The sequence below is a fragment of the Vipera ursinii genome, assembly GCF_947247035.1.
Source record: "Vipera ursinii genome assembly, chromosome: Z".
Classification (NCBI taxonomy): Eukaryota; Metazoa; Chordata; class Lepidosauria; order Squamata; family Viperidae; genus Vipera; species Vipera ursinii.
The window spans coordinates 105,840,190-105,860,896 of NC_139517.1; the positions used below are offsets into that span (position 1 = coordinate 105,840,190).

General features: G+C 40.9%; 1 protein-coding gene across 1 annotated transcript in view; it reads left to right on the top strand.

Annotated features, from left to right (window-relative positions):
• FAM171A1 (family with sequence similarity 171 member A1) overlaps positions 1-20,445 on the top strand; it is a gene marked incomplete at its 5' end in the record, with an annotated part of 84,911 nt that extends 64,466 nt beyond the window's left edge. The window contains 3 exons of the mRNA XM_083376394.1: positions 15,227-15,343; positions 16,999-17,113; positions 18,498-20,445. Of these exons, the coding sequence (XP_083232520.1) occupies positions 15,227-15,343; positions 16,999-17,113; positions 18,498-20,190 (1,925 nt within the window). The 3' untranslated portion in view covers positions 20,191-20,445. The remainder of the gene's footprint in view (positions 1-15,226; positions 15,344-16,998; positions 17,114-18,497) is intronic.
• Positions 20,446-20,707: the final 262 nt, after the last annotated feature.

The window sequence follows — 20,707 nt, forward strand, 5'->3', positions numbered from 1 at the left end:
GGAACATTAGCTAAACTGCCTGGAGCTCCTGAAGGAAAGGTAGGATCTAAATTGAATGAATAGATGCACAGATATAGTATAGGTGTGCAGGTATTGTATAGGTGGTACCTGGCTCAATAGTAGTAAGTGTGAGTGGGATCTTGGAGTCCTAGTGGACAAAAATATAAACCAGCAGTATACTACAGCTGCCAGAAAAGCCAATACAGTTCTAGGCTACATTAATAGAGGGATAGAATCAAGATCATGTTAAGTGTTAATGCCACTTTATAATGCCTTGGTAAGGCCACCTTTGCAATACTGCATCCAGTTTTGGTCACTATATTATAACAAAGATGTAGAGAGACTGGAAGGAGTACAGAGAAGAGCAACAAAGATGATTAGGGGTCTGGAGACTAAAACATATTAAGAAGAGTTGCTGGAATTGGGTATGTCTAGTCTAATGAAGAAAAGGACGAGGGGGACATGATAGCAATGTTCCAATATTTAAGGGGCTGCCACAAAGAAAAGGGTGTCAAGCTATTCTCCAGAACATCTGAATGGAGAATAAGAAGCAATGGGTGGAAACCAATTAAGGAGAGAAGCAACCTAGAACTAAGGAGAAATTTCCTAGCAGTTAGAACAATTAATCAGTGGAACAACCTGCCTCCAGACGTTGTGGGTGCTCCAACACTGGAAGTTTTTAAGAAGAAATTGGATAACCATTTGTCTGAAATGGTATAGAGCAGGGCTTTTCAAACAGTGGCACGCGTACCACTTATGGTACTTTGCCACATGGCAGGTGGTACGTGATTGCTAGCCAAGTGTAGCAGGGGAGGGGAATGAGCCTAAGCGAGCCAAGCCCAAGGGAGAGGGAGAGGAAAAGGCAGCTGCAGCTGCAGGACTGTCTTGGCTCGGCAGAAGCCCCAGGAGCCAGCAGGGCTTCAGCTGAATGGCTCCAGCTGATTGGCGCTTCCAGAAGCAGCTTGGAGCTGGAGGTGAACTGAAGAAAAAAGGGGGGGTGGGAGAGAAGAGGCTATAAAAGAACGTGGTTTGGGTGGGGGAAAGGGAAAAAATACAACAGGGAATGTTTAATCCTTTTAAACAAATGTAATTAGTTTTACCCCCTTCAGTTGAGTCTGTCTGTGGCTTTTAGAAAGTTTTCTTTGAAGGTAAATTGGCTTAATTTAAAGCTAAAGCTTTTAGCAATTGCTGGAGCCTTTCTCTCTTGAGTTGCAACATTGTGACATGAGACAGGCTTGAGGCAGCTTAAAGAGAAAAAGAAACAGAGTTTGTGTTTCTTTATTTTCTTGCTTTGCACTTGATTACTGTGTCTTTAAGGGTACAGGGAAGGGATTGGGTTTGTGTGTGTGCATCCTTACTACACTGTGGAAGAGCTCAGAAGGGCCATCCAGTTAACTCAGGAGTCTACAAACTTAGAAACTTTAAGACCTGTGGACTTCAACTCCCAGAATTCATCAACCAGCCATGAGGGCTGAGGAATTCTGGGAGGTGAAGTCCATAAGTCTTAAAAGTGCCAAGTTTAAAAACCCCTGAACTAGCAGGTAGTGGTGCATATTAATAAACATGGATAAATTCATCATACTCTTTAAGAGATCTCTGGTCCTGCCTATTCTATTGTTTTTTTCTATTTCTTTGCACTGTTCATTTAAGAAGGCATTCATTCTTATCTCTTCTAGCTATTCTCTGGAATTCTGCATTCAATTCGGCGTATCTTTCTTTTTCTCCCTTGCCTTTTGCTTCCCTCCTTTCCTCAGCTATTTGCAAAGCTTCCTCAGACAGCCATTTTGCTTTCTTGCATTTCTTTTTCTTTGGGATGGTTTTAGTTGCTACCTCTTGTACAATGTTACGAACCTCCGCCCATAGTTCTTCAGGCACTCTGTCTATCAGATTTAATTCCTTAAATCTATTTGTCACCTCTACTGTATATTCAACAGGGATATGATTTTATTCATACCTGAGTGGCCTAGTGCTTTTCCCTACTTTCTTCAGTTTAAGCCTAAAGTATGCAATGAGAAGCTCGTGGTCTGAGCCACAGTCAGCTCCTGGTCTTGTTTTTACTGACTGTATAGAGCTTCTCCATCTTTGGCTGCAGAGCACATAGTCAATCTGATTTCTGTGTTGACCGTCTGGTGATGTCCATGTGTAGAGCCATCTCTTGGGTTGTTGGAAAAGAGTGTTTGCTATGACCATCGTATTCTCTTGACAAAATTCTATCAGCCTGTGCCTTGCTTCATTTTGTACTCCAAGGCCAAACTTGCCTGTTATTCCGGTTATCTTTTGGCTTCCTACTTTAGCATTCCAATCCCCCATGATGATAAAGACATCATTTTTTTGTGTTAGTTCTATAAGGTGCTGTAGGGCTTCATGGAACTGGTCAATTTCATCCTTTTCAGCACCGGTGGTTGGGGCATAGACTTGGACTACTGTGATATTGAATGGTTTGCCTTGGATTCGAACTGAGATCATTCTGTCATTTTGGGGGTTGTATCCCAGTATTGAAAGGGACGTGGTGGCTCAGTGGGTTAGGACACTGAACTTGTCGATCAGAAGATCGGCAGTTTGGCGGGTCGAATCCCGAGTGCTGCATAACAGAGTGAGCACCTGTTACTCGTCCCAGCTTCTGCCAACCTAGCAGTTCGAAAGCATATAAAAATGCAAGTAGAAAAATAGGGACCACTCTGGTGGGAAGGTAACAGCGTTCCGTGTGCCTTTGGCATCTAGTCATGCCAGCCACATGACCACAGAGACGTCCTCGGACAAGTGCTGGCTCTTCGGCTTTGAAACGGAGATGAGCACCGGCCCCTAGAGTCGGAAACGACTAGCACACATGTGTGGGAGAACCTTTACCTTTACCTTTTATCCCAGTATTGCTTTTCCTACTCTTTTATTGACTATGAAGGCTACTCCATTTCTTCTGAGGGATTCTTGCCCGCAGTAGTATAACTGATGGTCATCTGAATTAAATTCACCCATTCCTGTCCATTTTAGTTCGCTGATACCTAAGATGTCGATGTTCAGTCTTGTTATCTCGTTTGACCATGTCCAGCTTTCCTTGATTCATGGATCTTACATTCCAGGTTCCTATGGAGAAAAAATATTTACAGCATCGGACTTTCCTTTCACCACCAGACACATCCACAGCTGAGCGTCCTTTTGGCTTTGGCCCAGTCGCTTCATTCTTTCTGGCGCTACTAGTACTAGCCCTCTGCTCTTCCCCAGTAGCATATTGGACGCCTTCCGACCTGAGGGGCTCATCTTCCAGCGTCATATCGTTTTGCCTTTTGGTACTGTCCATAGGGTTTTCATGGCAAAGATACTGGAGTGGGTTGCCATTTCCTTATCCAGTGGATCACGTTTGGTCAGAACTCTCTGCTATGACTGTCCATCTTGGGTGGCCCTGCATGCCATAGCTCATAGCTTCATTGAATTACGCAAGCTCCTTCGCCACGACAAGGCAATAATCCATGAAGGGTTTAAGGGTTGAAAAGCCCTGGTGTAGAGCAGGTATGTCAAACTCACAATGTCACATGACATCGCACGACATATCATGACTTTTTCCCATTGCTGGCAATGGGGTGGGCGCGGTTTTGGCATGATGCATCCAGCCCGTGGGCTGGCAGTTTGATGTGCCTGGTATAGAGTTTCCTGCCTGAGAAAGGGGTTGGACTAGAAGACCTCCAAGGTACCTGCCAATTGTATTATTTTGTAAATTCAGATGAAAGGAAACACAAGGAAAAGAACTTCGTAGTATCATTCCACCATTGCATCTCCTATTTTTTAAAAAAGATTTAAGCATAGTCTTCCAAATGTGCCTACTCTTGGCCTAGTTGAATTTTTGAATTTTAGCCAGCTCTGGTACTACAAAGCATTGTTTCCTATTGCCTAGGAGACAGGAGATGGCCCCCAACAGTAATAAGATAGTGTTTTGGTGAAGAGGTTGTTCTTCTTGTAGAACTACCTTATTTATGTGCAAAACTGATCCCCTGAAGACAGAACGATCCACCTCATTTCAGAGTAGAGATCCAAATCAGAAACTATTTTTCCCAGTGGGCGATCTTGGCTTTGCATCAGAAGGAAATATCTTTTCTTAAAAATTGGGCATCAGTTTCAGTTTTCCCAAGGACAATAGATAGCAATGTTTGCATTCCTTGTCAACAAGAGAAGGAAATATTTGTGTTTTGTTCTCTTGTGCTTTTCTGTTTCCAGTTTAAATGAGAAACAATTTCTGATGTGCCATACTTAACTGGCTCCAGTTTATTATCATGCATCCGGGACAGACTTTTTTTTTTTTTGCTGGCAAATTAGCCATTATATTCCATTTGGAGCAGACAACGTATTAATTCAGAATGACTGTGGTATTTGAGCTACAAATGAACAGATAGGCATAATTTTAGTTTTATCTCTGGTTATTTTGCATGGGTATTAGTCTTTTACACCTTGCATTGGCTCAAGATGTTTGGAATTAAAATTCAAAACAGTGAAATTGTCATGGTTCGGACAGACAGAGATGAATAAAGCAGAACTTTGAGGCTTGCAAATTCCTCAAAGAACATGTTTATTACAAATTATCCCCACATCAAAAGTGAAACCAAGTCTGGATATTTGACATTCTAATGTGAGAGTTGTTGGTTCAGTAATGAGTGTATATAAAATCTATCAACAAAAAGCATTTTCTTCAAGAACCATTCTCAAATTCAGTGTTAAGCTATAAAGTTGTAGAATATGGGAGGATGTGAACTTGAGACTTCCATGATTTTTTTGAAGAACTAACTATACTGTAAATACAAAAAAACATTTTCTCACGCATACAAATATCTGTGTCACAGATACACAGCTGAGATCTTGGGGACTACATTTGATACCCAGTATGAATTGTCCCTGTATTATATTTCCAGTGGAACAGAAGGAGAAATTAAATTAAATTATTGACTGGGACTAATTATCTGATTCACATTAAATTAAATTTTAATGCACATGACATGAAGTAAAATGTAGTGTTGTCTTGGCACTATCTGGCCTTCGAGTGACATGCCTTCACCAGATAAAAAGACAATTTGATTTTATTTCATGTAGATTTAAATATGGATGTTAAAAGCCTTTATTTCCTTTAAATTTATGCATCTTTTAAATTTTCCCTTCTTGTTGTTTTCTCTCTCTCCCATACACACACACACACACTTAACAGTTTTATGTAGCACCCTGAGAAGTCTAGCCATTTGTGGTTTCTTAGCACAGCTAATGATAGGTAGCTGCTTCTTCTTGCCTTTAAGTTCTTAATAAGAATTTCTAATTCAGTTTAAAATAATAAAAAGCATTAAATAAATTATGACTCCCTTTAACTTGACATAGTTCCCTTATGTTAAGATGGAGACATTTAATTGATTCAGAGAAGGGGTATAATAACATTGCTGCTTGTGATACTACCTGTAGTTGTCCAAGTTGTGTTTGTAGTTCTTCCAGTTTTTAACTTTGATAGTTAAAAACTGGATTAAAATCTTGGGGGTACTGATTTGAAAGCTAGGGAACCTGCTTGTTTAGAGAGAGCTGTAGGGGTAGAAAAGACACATACATGGATGGGGTGGATCAGTTTCCCTTCAGAATCGCTTGCTCTTGACTCTCTTCACCCTGAAATCTTCATGTATTCCTATATACTCACACATGCAAGATTATGGAATTAGTATATTGTATAGGGATATAGATGAAATAGTGAAAGAAGACAACAAAAATATTCTGGGTGAAAAATTCATCAAAATGTTGTTTTTCATTGTTTGAGGTTAACTTATAGCTATAGGCAAAAGAGCTTAGTTTTATCCAAGCAAAAGTGTTATACTTAACAGAATGCTACTAAATTGCTTTTTCTCTTCCCATCATTGTTTTTCAAGCTACAGAAAGGAAGTTGATAGTTCAAAGTTCATAGCTTATAATATTGAGACACACATATGTTTAATTTTAAGATTGCTGATATCTTGTTTTAGACATCCTTTTTTACCTTGTTATTGTTAAATATTTTTCTCGGAAAGGAAATATATCCTGTCCTCTACAAAAAGCATAGGTCTTAACTGCTTCCAAAGAACTTGCTGTTTCCTTGTTGCTATAGGAATAGGAGCCCTCAAAAATAGTTTTTGTAAACCATCAGGAACAGCTACATAGTACATTTGATGCAACTGTAATCCCATGACATTGTAGCATAGACAAGGAAAGATCTACTTTACTATATTATGTTGAAATTCTATTTAAAAAGCAATTAAAAGCAAGATATAGATACATCAGACAGCTTTACTAGACTACAACTATAAAATGAGCTGCATGAAACATTTGCAGCTAGATCACAATACTTTTAAACCATACTATGCTTGCTAAGCCATACTGAGTATGGTCCAATCTTGTAATGACGCAATGTGAAAGTTCATATTACGACTCATGCATTATTAAGTAATCTTAGTAAGCCGAGAAGTGGAAGATAGAAAACACAGGCATTAAGATTTCTTCTGCAATATAGATAGACAGCAAATAAATTTATCAAATAAATATGTTACAAACCTGCAACCCTGGAATGGCAACTGCGTTGTGGTTAGGAGAAACCAGTTTTTGTCTTTAATCTAGTCAGGAAAAAGTACAGGGGAAGGTAAGCATTTTTTCACTGCCTCAACATCAAGGGAGTTTAAGAACTCAGTTCAGTACTCCCATGGGTTTTTTATCTGCACATTAGAACAGAACATTGGAATAACATAGTTGGAAGAAACTTGTTCTAGTCCAACTCTGTGCTCAGGCAGGAGACCCTATACCATTTTACACATTTTAAATCTAGATTTTTTTAATATATATATATATATTTCTCAAGCTAACTTAAACCTAAAAAAAATCCCTATTGCACCAATTTTGATGTGAATAACTCAGTAAAATAGTTTTAAAAGGCAAGGATTATTTCATTAACTAGGAGGATATTTTCATACAAGATCAGTTTAAGGTGGCACAATAGATGGGACAGTTTGGCTCTGAAATGCTGGAGCTTGTCAACTTAGTTAGCCACAGCTGGTCTGCCCCATTTAAAGAATTGATGAGAGTTATACAAGTATAACCGGAGGGCCGCATGCTGTCCTCCTTTGAGACAAACAGAAAAAGGTGCCCTACCCGTACCAGATTATTTCCCCATCTAGTCAAACAATATTGTCTTATTTTGACAGTAGCCTTCCTTATTTTCAGACAAAAGGCTTTCAGACATTGCTCACTTCTCAGCCTTTTTCAACCCGAAGACTGAGTATGATTTCACCATGATGTCCTATAACTCTGGAGCTGCGGTTTCCCTTTCTTTCTTTCTTTCTTTCTTTCTTTCTTTCTTTCTTTCTTTCTTTATTTATTTATTTATTTAAATCCCATTTATATCCTGCCCTTCTCCGAAGACTCAGGGCGGCTTACAATTTAAGCACAAACCAATGTGCTTTCAGCATTCTTTGCTGAAAGCAGGATGTGCTTTGCATTTTCAACCATGCTGTTTAGTAGCTGTTTGTTTTTTATAAATGTACCCATAAGATTATGCGTGAATATTATTCATAAAGTGCAACAACTTCAAACACTTGCATAAATTTTTTTTTAATGACAAAATCAACCTGTATGTTTTATGCCAGCCATGAAGCAGCCTTCTTTGGTGTCATGTATTTTGTGTGTTCTAGCTACCTTTTCATTATTATGAAAGGAAGTTTGGGAGGGGGGATTAAAGAAAGGAAGCTACCTATGTGTATATTGCGCTCTCTCTCTCTCTCTCTCTCTCTCTCTCTCTCTCTCTCTCTCTCTCTCTCTCTCTCTCTCTCTCTCTCCTCCCTCCCTCCCTCCCTCCCTCCCTCCCTCTCCTTCAGATGTAATTAGAATTGCTAAGTGCAGGGACAGACATGTTCTTTTGTTCAGTATTAGACAGGTAATTTACACATACAACAGGAAATGACAAGCAGAAACAAAAGAGCAAAGTTCAACTTGGATTTTAGTGATAAATCAAAGGACTATCTTTGGGAACAATTTTTCCTTAAAGACTGCACATTTTTTACTTATCTGTGTCCCTGAATATCCAGAATAGTGTCTCTTTTATAAAACAGTAGCCAGCTGAAGGGAAAACTGCAGCTGGCTGGGGGTCCTACAAAAAACTATCCAACAATTGGGGAAAGTGAGGAGGATGTGACTCCTGATAAAATTATATTTGTGTAAGCTGTTACCTGCTAACTTTAAAACAATGTCCAGAGCCCCTATATCAGTCTTCCCAATCTGCTGCTTTTTAGATATGTTGGACTACAGTTCCCTTGATACTGAATCAGCAAAGTACACTAGGAAAAACGAGACATTTTGTGGTCTCAAATACTTTGATTGTAGTATTAATTCTATAAGAAGAAGTAGAAGTTCATATCAAAACATGGAGCCATTGTATCCTTTGGGAGATTTGATGCATTTGCTTTACAGGCCATATCCAGATGTGTGTGTCTGCACAGACACTTGGTTTCATTCCAGCAAAAGTGTTGTTTAAACAAGTGCAAGTATGCCTAGATCCGGGAAGACCTCTGAACTGCAAAGATTCAAGTTAATTACTGTTCATCACTTTAAGGAGGGACACAGCTTTACTGTCTTATCATCAAAGTGACTAGTACTTGGATCATGGTGTATCTGAGAGCTGCCATTCCAAACAAGTGTATATGTGGAAAGATAGAAACCTACGTTGTGCATAGCTTTCCCTTTGAATGAAAAGTCTCCAGGTACAAGCACAGGGTAAGGTAAAGGTAAATGTTCCCCCGCACATGCGTGCTAGTCGTTTCCAACTCTAGGGGCCGGTGCTCATCTCTGTTTCAAAGCCGAAGAGCCAGCGTTTGTCCGAGGACAACTCCGTGGTCATGTGGCCAGCATGACTAGACACCGAAGGAGCATGGAACGCTGTTACCTTCCCACCGTAGTGGTCCCTATTTTTCTACTTGCATTTTTACGTGCTTTCGAACTGCTAGGTTGGCAGAAGCTGGGACGAGTTAACAGGCACTCACTCTGCTACACGACACTCGGGATTCGACCCGCCAAACTGCCAATCTTCTGATCGACAAGCTCAGCATCCTAACGCGCTGAGCCACCGGGTCCCTTAAGCACAGGGTACCTTTGGCTAATTAAAGGCATTTCCATTCACCTATCGTGTTTACCCTACAATTCATCAGAATTGTAATGGTGCCCCATCAGTGTTCCAATTGTTGCTCCCAGGTTAGAGAACATATGGAAGGAGAAGGATAGGAAGGCAAATGCTTAGTCAGCAGCCTTTCCCCAACTTCTTCATTTCTTTGCAGGAAAGAAGAAAAATACAAGTCACCATCTTTTCTCCAATTACTTCCCAAGATCAGGGGATTATGGCAAGGTTCTATAGGTCCTTAGCTTTGTCTAGGAGTAAATCCAAAGAACTGGGAGGCACCAACCTCTCTGAGTGGTCTTTCACTTTCAGAAGAGATCCTGCAAAACTATGTGTGTTGCATTGTCTTTGAAGCAGCAAGTTGAGAAAGTTTGTGAAGTCTTCTGGAAGTCCTATAGCATTGTGGAGATTCCAGATTACCATAGTCTTTAAGTGTGGAAGAGGTTAGGTCAGCCCTGCAAAAAGATTTAGAAACATTCTATACCAAAACCATGCAAGGAGATTTACCTGTTGCACCAAAGGACAAAATGCTTCCCCAATATATATGCTTAACTGTCCTTTACATTGACTCATCCTATCCAGTCAGGCAGGGTGGATATGTTGCGGATCTCATCCATTAAAAAGTTTTGATTGGTGGGATCCAATCAAATTGTTGCCCCTGTGCTTTAGAAGTCTCACTCCCAAAGGTTAGGCAGCACTTCCTCCTTCTGGCCTTATGAAAGAATGTCTTTCATCCCCCCAATTCAAAAGGGGGGGATGTCCAAGAGTGGCCATGACTCTGAGGGCAGTTGGTAGTTTCAGGGCACTCCCTCTATCTCTTTTAACTTCATAACATATTCATTTTAACTTGTTTTTAATTAACTTTTATCTCTGTTTTGACTGTCCTTTTTTACTGCTGTATTTAATTGTACACCACCCAGAGTCACATAGGTGAAATAGGCAGTGAAGAAATTAGATGATAGACAGACAGACAGATGTAAAAAATTATTGGATGTCCTGCTGATTTTGTACATTTGCCCACTGACAAAGAAATGATCAATCTATAATTGTAATGTTAGGTTTATTTTAACAGTGAGAGGCAGAATAACAAAAAAAAAATCCAGAAAAACGCATTTCATAAAATTAAAAATTGATTTACATTTTAACGAGTGAAATAAGTATTTGACCCCTTTGCAAAACATGATTTAGTACCTGGTGGCAAAACCTTCCTGGGCAATCACAGGTCAGTAGCCACCAGGTTTGCACACATCTCAGGAGGGATTTTGTCCCACTCTTCTTTGCAGATCCTCTCCAAGTCACTAAGGTTTCAAGGCTGACGTTTGACAGCTCAAACCTTCAGCTTCCTCCACAGATTTTCTATGGGATTAGGGTCTGGAGACTGGCTGAGCCACTCCAGGACCTTAATGTGCTTCTTCTTGAGGCACTCCTTTGATGCTTTGGTCATGTGTTTTGGGTCATTGTCATGCCGGAATACCCATCCACAACCTATTTTCAATGCCTTGGCTAAGGGAAGGAGGTTCTCACCCAGGATTTGATGGTACATGGCCCCATCCATCGTCCCTTTGATGCAGTGAAGTTGTCCTGTTCACTTAGCAGAAAAGCACCCCCAAAGCATAATATTTCCACCTCCATGTTTGACGGTGGGGATGGTGTTCTTGGGGTCATAGGCCACATTCCTCCTCCTCCAAACACAGTGAGTTGAGTTGATGCCAAAGAGCTCGATTGTCTCGCAGTCTATGAGGCGGTGGGGGGGAGCTCATCTGCCCTCTCCTCACTGAAAACCTCAGCCAGGTCCCTGTATTCCTCCGGTATCTCTGGTAACCCCTTCTCTTTCCCCACTGCTGCTGTCTCTTCCCTTCAGGTTGTGGGGGTGCTTTGGGGGGTTACGTTTTCCTGCTCCCCTTTTGGGAAGTTGAGTTCTGCTGTCCTCCAGTTTATCCCGGGGTTCCATTTCTTCAGCCATTCCAGTCCTAAAATCATTGGGCATTCCATGCCTGGGCCCACTATAAACGTTAGGTCTTCCCCATGGGACCCCAGGGACAGGTGAATTGGTAAAGTGGCTAGGGTAGCTGGTCCCCCCCCTGCTATTGATCCATCTAATTGACTAAAGGAGATTGGTTGTTTTAGCCTCCTCACTGGGATGCTCAGTCTCTCCACCAGCGTTGGGCTGATGAGGCAGTGGATGCAGCCAGAGTCTATCATAGCTTTTATTTTGATGGCTTTAGATATAGAGGAAGCTAATATAGTCACTGTCTTAAGTATGGGTGGAAGGGGTCCACTTACCAATGGTTCTCCCTCTGAGCTGTCTTCCGAGGTGTCCACCGCCTCTGCGGTGTAGGCTGGAGTCCAATCCCAGTTCTTGGCCGGAGTTGTGGACTCTACAGTCTCTGTCCCCTTCATGGAAGATTCTTTTGGGTTGCCTTGGGGCTTCCCCAGCTTTTTAGAAGATGATGCTTCTGTTTTGCATGGAGGGGCTTTCGAACGACATTCTGCAGCACGGTGACCCTCTCTCCCACAATTGAAACATCCCGTTGTTTTTTTAGCTGTGGCCAGTAGTTTTTCCACCTTGCGTGTTTGCTCAAGTGGCAGGCAACCCCATGGTTTTCCTCTGCGGTGTCTCTTCAATAGGTCTATTTCCACTTCCTCCACCAGGACATACCAGTCGTCGAGATGGTATGGGTCTCCTTGAGGCAGGCAAGCGTCATACAGGTCGTAGTTTAGTCCGTCTTTGAAATGGCTAAGGAGGATGTCTTCTGGCCAATTCAGCTTGCTGGCGATGGCTCAGAATTCTTGGATATATTCGGCCACTGCTCGCCTGCCCTGCCTCACCGTTTTGATTCTCTCCCGGGCCTTTCGGTCAGCCAAAGGATCTTCGAATCACCGCCTCAATGATGACATGAATCGGTTGAAGTCATTGAGTTCTGGGGCGTTGGAGTCATGCAGGTTCACCACCCAGTCTGCAGCTGACCCGTCCAGGGCAGATTGCACAATTCAAATGCAGGTTTTGTCACTGGGGATATCCCGTCTGTATTCTTCCATATAGCTGAGGACTTGGGTTAGGAAAAATCCCAGTCATGATGGCTCCCTCTTGAACTTTGCTTCCAGGGGTGGGAATCTTTGACTGGAGCGTTGTCTGCGCCGCGGAGGGTATCGCTCCTCATCTTGATCCCCGTCTGTGGTTCTGGGGGGGTACCACTGAGCCAGCGACTCCTGTTCCATTTGACGGCCCCGGGGTTTCAGGTGTTGGATCCCCTCCATTACCCCTCCAGTTGCGGCCCCAGGCATTTCATCGGTTGCGGTTTTCAGCTCTCTCTCCTCCCTTAGTGAGCTCAGGGTTGCTTTCATCAGGTCAATAGCTTTTTCCAGGATCCGCTCCTCCTCACTGGCATGCAGGGAGCTCTCCATCTCTTGTCTCCATTCCGGTTGGTGGTCACTCCGTCTCAGGGTCACTTCTCCTGAAGCCTTTTCCCACTCACGTTTCCTTCCAACGCCCATCGACCACCGGAGTTTTCGGTCGTGCTGCTCGTCCCGTGTAGTTCTTGGCTGATTCCTCACTATTCTCATGATCATCGCTTGGATTACCAGACCGAGGGAGATTGACAGTTATTTTATGTTCCTTCTATTTGCAAATAATTGCACCAAGCATTGTCACCTTCTCACCAAGCTGCTTGGCGATAATCTTGTAGCCCATTCCAGCCTTGTATAGGTCTACAATCTTGTCCCTGACATCCTTGGACAGCTCTTTGGTCTTGGGCGTGGTGGAGAGTTTGGAATCTGATTGATTGATAGATTGCTTCTGTGGACAGGTGTCTTTTATACAGGTAACAAGCTGAGATTAGGTGCACTTCCTTTAAGGGAGTGCTCCTAATCTCAGTTCATTACCTGTATAAAAGACACCTGGGAGCCAGAAAACCTTCTGATTGATAGGAGATCAAATACTTATTTCAGTCATTAAAATGCAAATCAATTTATAACTTTTTTGAAATGCATTTTTCTGGATTTTTTTGTTGTTATTCTGTCTCTTACTATTAAAATGAACCTATCATTACAATTATAGACTGATCATTTCTTTGAGGGCAAATGTACAAAATCAGCAGGGGATCAAATATTTTTCCCCTTACTATAAGCAACATTTTAGAAGTGGTTTGGGACTAAAACTCATGGTCTCTTGGTTTCTAATCAGCAGGGGATCAAATAATTTTTCCCTCACTGTAGATAGATGGGCAGGCAGGCAGGCAATGTTCTTCTTTCCATCTGATTTATAAAGTGCAGTGCAGGCTGTGCGCATACACAGTTTTATTCTCCACACTGCTTGCAGTCCTCAGTGTATGCCTCTGCCAGTCAGTCTCTTGCTCTGCTAATAGTGGCGTAGCCTTTCTCCTAAATCATAATATCCCCCAGATATGTAGGGGCTGCAACTATTACTGACCCTGGCCATTTTTCAGGTAGCTGGGAATTCTGGGAGGTGCAGATCCAACACATATGTAAGATATTAGGTTGGGGAAGGCTGCAAAATGCCATGGGATCTGAGACTCCGAAGCATAAGGGGTTTTTGATAAGTTCATGCCTCCTCTCAGATTGCACTAATTAAAGAAGACAGGCTTATCTGCTTTTGACTTCTAACTCCATGTGGCATAACTTACAATCACTGAAGGAAAATTTCTTTTCATCAAAATAGAGGTGATGCTAAATTTTGGCTAGGTTGTATCCTGTGCATTTATCTGTTGCTTGTACTACTTGTATATTAAGGCTATTAAGAAAGTCAAAATAGAGATATTGTTTTTTTAAAGATCAGTCTGTTCTTTATAGAAAGTCTTTATCTGCCTCAAGTTGGGAAGAAATAATGTGTTGAAATGCCCATCCACCCCCACACAGATGTCTCCACCCCCTCCAAAAAGAGGGAAGAATGCTTTTAAAGAGACAAGAATATTGTCTGTTCTGAAATTTCTATCACTCTTTTAGCTTGCAGAGATTTAGGCTTTGTATTTCCAAGTAACTCAAAATAATTTTTGGTAGTGTTAATTTACTAGAGATGCAGTTGTAAGACCAAAGTAAAAAACGGTTTAAAATCTGACACTGGACCAGCCTTTTTTGTTCTCGGCATCCATAATATCACACAATCTTTACATGAATATTGGTTGGTCCACAGATTGAAACAAACTTAAATTTTAAGGAGGTGAGATACCTTTTTATGTCCCCCCCCTTTCAAATACTTCACTGTAGCACCCACTGGGGGTCAGTAAAGAAAACTATTAGCACTTAATTCATAGAGGATACTATACAGATAATCCTTGACTTACGACCATAATTGAGCCCCAAATTTCTGTTGCTAAGTGAGACATTTGTTAAGTGAGTTTTGCCCCATTCTACAATCTTTCTTGCAACAGTTGTGAAGTGACCCACTATAGTTGCTAATAACACAATTGTTAAGTGAATCTGGCTTACCCATTGACTTTGCTTGTCAGAAGATCGCAAAAGGTGATCACATGACCCTGGAATACTGCAACCATCATAAATATGAATCAGTTGCCAAGGGGCTGAATTTAGATCATGTGACCATGGGGATGATCGAACAGTTATAAGTGTGAAAACCGACCATAAGTCACTTTTTTCACTGCCGTTGTAACTTCAAATGGTCACCAAATGAACTGCTGTAAGTTGAGGACTTCTTGTACTGATATTGAGTGTCTGCATCTGAAAATCATGATCAGTTTATACCAGGGGTCAGCAACCTGAAACAGTGAAAGAGCCACTCGGAACCGGTTCCCTCACAAAAGGAAAAACTGGGAGCCGCAAAAAATGTGTGCGCATACATGTACATGTGCACATGGGCAGAACAGGGTTTGACTGAAGAGTGGAGACAAGGCGAGATATGCACCTACCCTGCATATTTGAATTGATTGGTTGAACTTTTTTAGTCCCCCCTTTTTTTTGGACTGCACATGGCAGAGGACTGGGAGCCGCATGTGGCTCCGGAGCCGCGGGTTGCAGACCTGTGGTTTATACTATAATAGTTATATATTGTTTCTGTTCTCTTCTATTTTATATAGCATTTTACAAATTTCTTTACATGTTTTACAGGGACGTGGTTAAAAAGCAATTTAGGCACTATTGAACAAGAAGGAAATGGATTGACCTGGACCTATATTGCATCCCAGCTGGGATATTGGGTTGCAGCCATGTCACCCACAAATCCAGGTAAGACTGAGCTTTTATTTGCCCCAGTATAAATTATATAGCATTGGGAAAGTATAAAGAAGTTTCACTATAGATTTTATCTGTTCCCCATTTTATCTTCTAGCTCTTCAAAATGGAGAGTGCACGGGCCTTTAGACCATTAGGGGTAGTGTCATACCCTATATAAGGGAATTGCTTAAAATGGGGAAGAAGGAATCCTACACCATGTTTTTAAGAGCACTATTATTGGCAGTTTCTTTCTCTTTTTCAACCCTGCAAGACATAGCCTAGTATGCCAAGAAAATACTTTTTGCTAGAACTTTTCAGAACACTGAAGGGCAGTGGGGAAGGGAAAGATCCATTTTAAAAATTAACATTAGTCCACAATAAGTTTTATATTATGCAGTACTATGTTTAAATAAGTTACGCATTTCAGAATAACATTTTATTAATATATCCAGGAATTGTGAAAAGAGACCTTAAAGTACTTCGATAGATTATTATTTTTTACAAAAAAGAGTTTTAGCGCTTAAAGAGGCTAAATACGCTGCATCCATTTAGGTCACTAATGGTTGTATTGGGGGATCCGTAAAGCTAGTGGGATAATTTCCACGGTTGTAGGATAATCCTCAGATTACATCATTGTTACAATATGTAGCATGTGTGATTTCGGAAAATAATAGCATATGCAGGATTTATAATTATTTATATGGCATATGCCATAAATAGAATGATTTTTTGTTTAAGTGCATGTACAACACAAAATGCTTACTACTTCTGATATATGATCAGTTGTAGTCTTGATTTACACATAGACAGAATGAGCTAAGAATAAAGTAAAAATTGTAAAGTGGGAAATGGATTATATCCCAGGTCAGACCTCCAATGATGGATCCAGATTACAGTTTTAATGACTCTACTCAAGTAAAAAAATAAAGAAATCCTAGTTAGAGCATGACTCAAACGACGGGACTTATCATTTCCATGATGCACTAATCAGGCAGAAACTCTTGCTTGCACATGCAGAGAACACTGCTATCTTCCCAGCCTAGGCACAGGCTGGAAAAGCACTTCCCATTTGACTACCTGATACGGCTGTGTGTAAGACCAAACAGTCAGGGAAATCCTGTAAATTTCCTAAATCAACTTTGTACAGTTTCTGACAATTAGAGCCTGAGGAAATTCACCAACCATGCTAAGTGAGATTGCAGATAAACAGTTCATACAAGAGGGTTACCAAGCCCATGGCTAACTCTTGCCCTATTGCATCATTCATCGTGTAGGCAAGACATCTCCACATAGAGATGCTCCAGATTGCAATCCAGACAATAGCACTGGCCCATTGTTTTGGTTGGTTCCACTAATCAAATAACTTGTGTCAAAGGGCTGTGAACTGCACTTTATTTATTTACGGTGTCTTCAGCACAGGCCTGTTCTGGGATACTCTGAGTAATTCAAATCACTGACATCCCTCAGCTCTGGAAACCTGTGTAATCAGGGCTGCTGTCTAGTGCCATTAGCGAATACTGCTAGAAGTGGATCAGGGCACCTCAGATGATACTCTGCTGCAAGGGGTTGTTGTTGAGAGATAGCCTGTGTCTAAATATACACTAAAATGAGTTAGAAAACTTTGACTTACCTGTCCTCGGAATTTTAATTTTTTCCCCATCTTGTAGGTCTCATTGTAGCGAAGGACTTCACTACTTACCACACAGTGTTCCTTTTGGCAATTCTAGGAGGAATAGCTCTTATACTACTTGTTCTGCTGTGCCTCCTTTTATACTATTGCAGGTAAAATGTCTCATTTTTATAGTTAATTATATTTGTAGAGTGGGTCGGCGTAAAAGATATGAATGGAAGGAAAAGAGACCAAATTATTTTTTATCACATCTTTTGAGGAACACTTTCATTTTTGTATATCTTAGCAAGCCTTCCATAGATTCATAATTTCCACAAGTGAACCAGTATCTTTGGATTCTACCAATTAGTGTAAACAAGCTACCTGAAGATTGTATGTGAGCTGCCCACAAACCTGTGCCATCGAAATATGTTGCATTACTGGTCTCTTGCTATGGCACCAGACTAAGAAAAATTCTTTATGTGGACTTAAGTTTATTCTTATTATATTTAGTACTTTTAGAATTATTGGTCTTATACTAAGTACCTTTGAGAAATAGAGTAATATTACAAATGTTAGCATTTAAGCTAAAATAGATCTGATATTAAGATTCCTCTGAAAACAGAAAACAAAAATAGGATGGGTGATGCAGCTCATATTAATTTTTCTATTTGCTTCTGGAACAAGCCATATTATAGAGTAATCTAATTTCAAACTTGGAGCTACCAATAATAGTTTATGAAACTGTGGCATTTTTAAAACTGAGGAAAAGAAATTTTCTCTCATTTCAGCACAGTGCATGTAATCTATAAAGCAAGAATATTAACATTATTTTTTCTTTCTTTCTTAAATATTTCCTTGAGTATCCCAAAGGTGCTTTTTTTAGAGACAACTGGACTTTGTTTTCTTTGAAGACGTTTCACTGCTCATCCAAGAAGCTTGCTTCTTCAGCTCTGACTGGATGGTGGGGAATGGAAGGATTTATATTCCTTGCAGACAGCTGGTTTTTTGCATTATTTTAGAGAGACATTGAGGCCACTTGGACATTTATCTATGTCCTCAGGGTCACCTGAGTAGAGCAAATGGATTTTATTGAAAAAGCAAATAAACAGAAAGGGTGGCAAAAAAGGAATTTCCATTGAGGATTGAACCGCAGAACATTTAGTTTGGATTGCAAAATAAAATCAGGATATTAATTTGCTTGAGCCTCTTAACAAGTTGCAATAGCTTTCTTTACCTCAGCACTCTCCACTAGCAGTGGCCCACAATTCCCATAACTTCTACCCACTCATCCTGGGCAACCAGGTTCATAATAATTGGAAGAGAGCATAGACATTTGAATACCTAAGTATTCACTAGACCAGGGGTAGGCTCTTTTATGACTTGTGGACTTCAATATCCAGAATTCCTGAACCAACCATGCTGACTCAGGAATTCTGGGAGTTGAAGTCCACAAGTCATAAAAGAGCCAGGGTTCCCTATCCCTGCACTAGAACATTCTTTTGCTGCAAGTCCCTTTAAAATGAACTCTTTTTCTATTCCCTTTTTTAACATTAGGAGAAGGTGTTTGAAGCCCCGTCAACATCATAAGAAACTACGGTTATCCTCAACACTCGGTGCTAAGAAGGATCAATCAACTTCTATGTCCCATCTCAATTTAATATTTTCCCGACGTGAATCAGAATTTCCCGGTGGGCTTTCCATAACTGGCAACAGGCACCCAGAATCCTCTGGCCACAAGGAACTAATAGTGGCTGTTCACTTGGACAAAGGATGTTCTGGAGAAGTAGATATGCATACCCCTATGCTGCAACATACATACAGCACCTCACAGGAATTTAGCTCCAGAGAGGAATCGCTTTCCCATAAGGAAAATGACCGGAGCCGCATGTCTCTAGAGAATATGACATCTAATGACAGTCTGAAAAAAGATTATCTTCAATCATTGGATTCTTTTTCTATAAACCCAAGGAAATCTCTGGAAATGACAGAAGGGTATGGTTCTCCTGACAAGGGGGACCATAGACACAGTTACAATGCAATGTTAAGCCGGCCTTTATTTGAGAAGCAAGAGCAAATATCTATGAATCATATTTCTACAGGGAGTAAATATAATCTTCAGGAACAAGTGTACCCTATCCCTTCAACCCCTGAAACGGAACTTCTAGATTGCAGGTCCTCTGAATGTATGATGTCTCGCTCTGTTGACCATCTTGAAAGACCCACTTCTTTTCCTCGACCGGGTCATCTGGTCTGCTGTAATTCTGTCGATCAGGTTAATGATGGTGTTTACAGAAAAGTATTGCCCACATTAGTCATTCCTGGTCATTATATGAAACTTCCAGGAGAACATCCTTATATTAGCCAGCCTCTTTCTACTGATCAACAAGTAGATATAGAAAGGCTCCAGGCTGAACTATCCAGCCCTCATTCACAGCTTTACCCACATTCTCAGCAACAGATGCAGCCACAACAGCTAGCTGCTCAAGCAGTATCCCAGCAACATTTACAAGAAGTTGGTGCAGGTGACTGGAAGCCACAGAACGTTGCAATGTCTGAATCAGTGTCCATTCCAGCATCCCTCAATGATGCTTCCCTGGCACAAATGAATAGTGAAGTTCAGCTTCTTACTGAGAAAGCTCTAATGGAGTTAGGTGGAGGAAAGCCTTTACCTCATCCTCGGGCATGGTTTGTTTCTTTGGATGGGCGTTCCAATGCTCATGTTAGGCATTCCTACATTGATCTTCAAAGAGCTGGAAGGAATGGAAGCAATGATGTCAGCCTGGATTCTGGGGTTGACATGAATGAGCCAAAATCTGCCCGAAAGGGAAGGGCAGATCACTTACAACAAACCCACCAGCAAGCGCAGGTACACCCACAGAAAGAGCAGAAAATTCCAGAGAGTAGCACTTATACCCAACTTGTTTATTTGGATGAAGTGGACCAAAGTGGCAGTGAATGTGGAACTGCAGTTTGTAGTCCTGAAGATAATACTCCAAGATGTGTGTTGGAGGGAGGGAGCAGAAGAACAGGTGGCCAATTGCCCAGCCTGGAGGAAGAAACAATAAAAAGAACTGTAGAAAGTTCACCAGAGCCTTTAACAAGTCCAGAACATAAAATGACTGAACACAGTGAAGCTGATGATGATGATGATGATGACGATGACGACGACGATGATCAAGGGGAAGACAAAAAGAGTCCTTGGCAAAAGCGAGAGGAAAGACCACTCATGGCATTCAACTTGAAGTAATTTCTGTTAGATCTTATCTCTTCCCCTAGGAGAATATATAATTGCCAAATATTTTTGCTTGTTTATACTGACGGGGGAAAAATGAAGTTATCTTTGTGGTGGGTTACAGCTGAAAAGATTCACTCAAGATAATTTTTTGCAAACTCAGCTAATTATTTTGCAAAGTCTGTATGAAGGTGTGATTTTGAATTCCATTTACTTGATATTGGCCATGAAGGACATTTGGATATTTTGATGTGGTATGGCAGATTATAACCTCAGATTTTCCTGAAAAAGGGATCTATGTGAAACTTTATTATTATAATTTCTTAAAAATGTATCATAATGATGCTACTGAAAGGGTATCTTTAAGTAGAGTTCAACACTTGTCATCTACAGATATGCATTATTTCAAAGGAAGGCTATGCACTGCTGCTTTTTAATAATCTTGTTTCTGCTTTAACATACTTATTTACAAGGTAATTCCAAAATATTGTCTATCTTTAGTCTGCCTAGCCACTTGAGTCTTTTGACATGA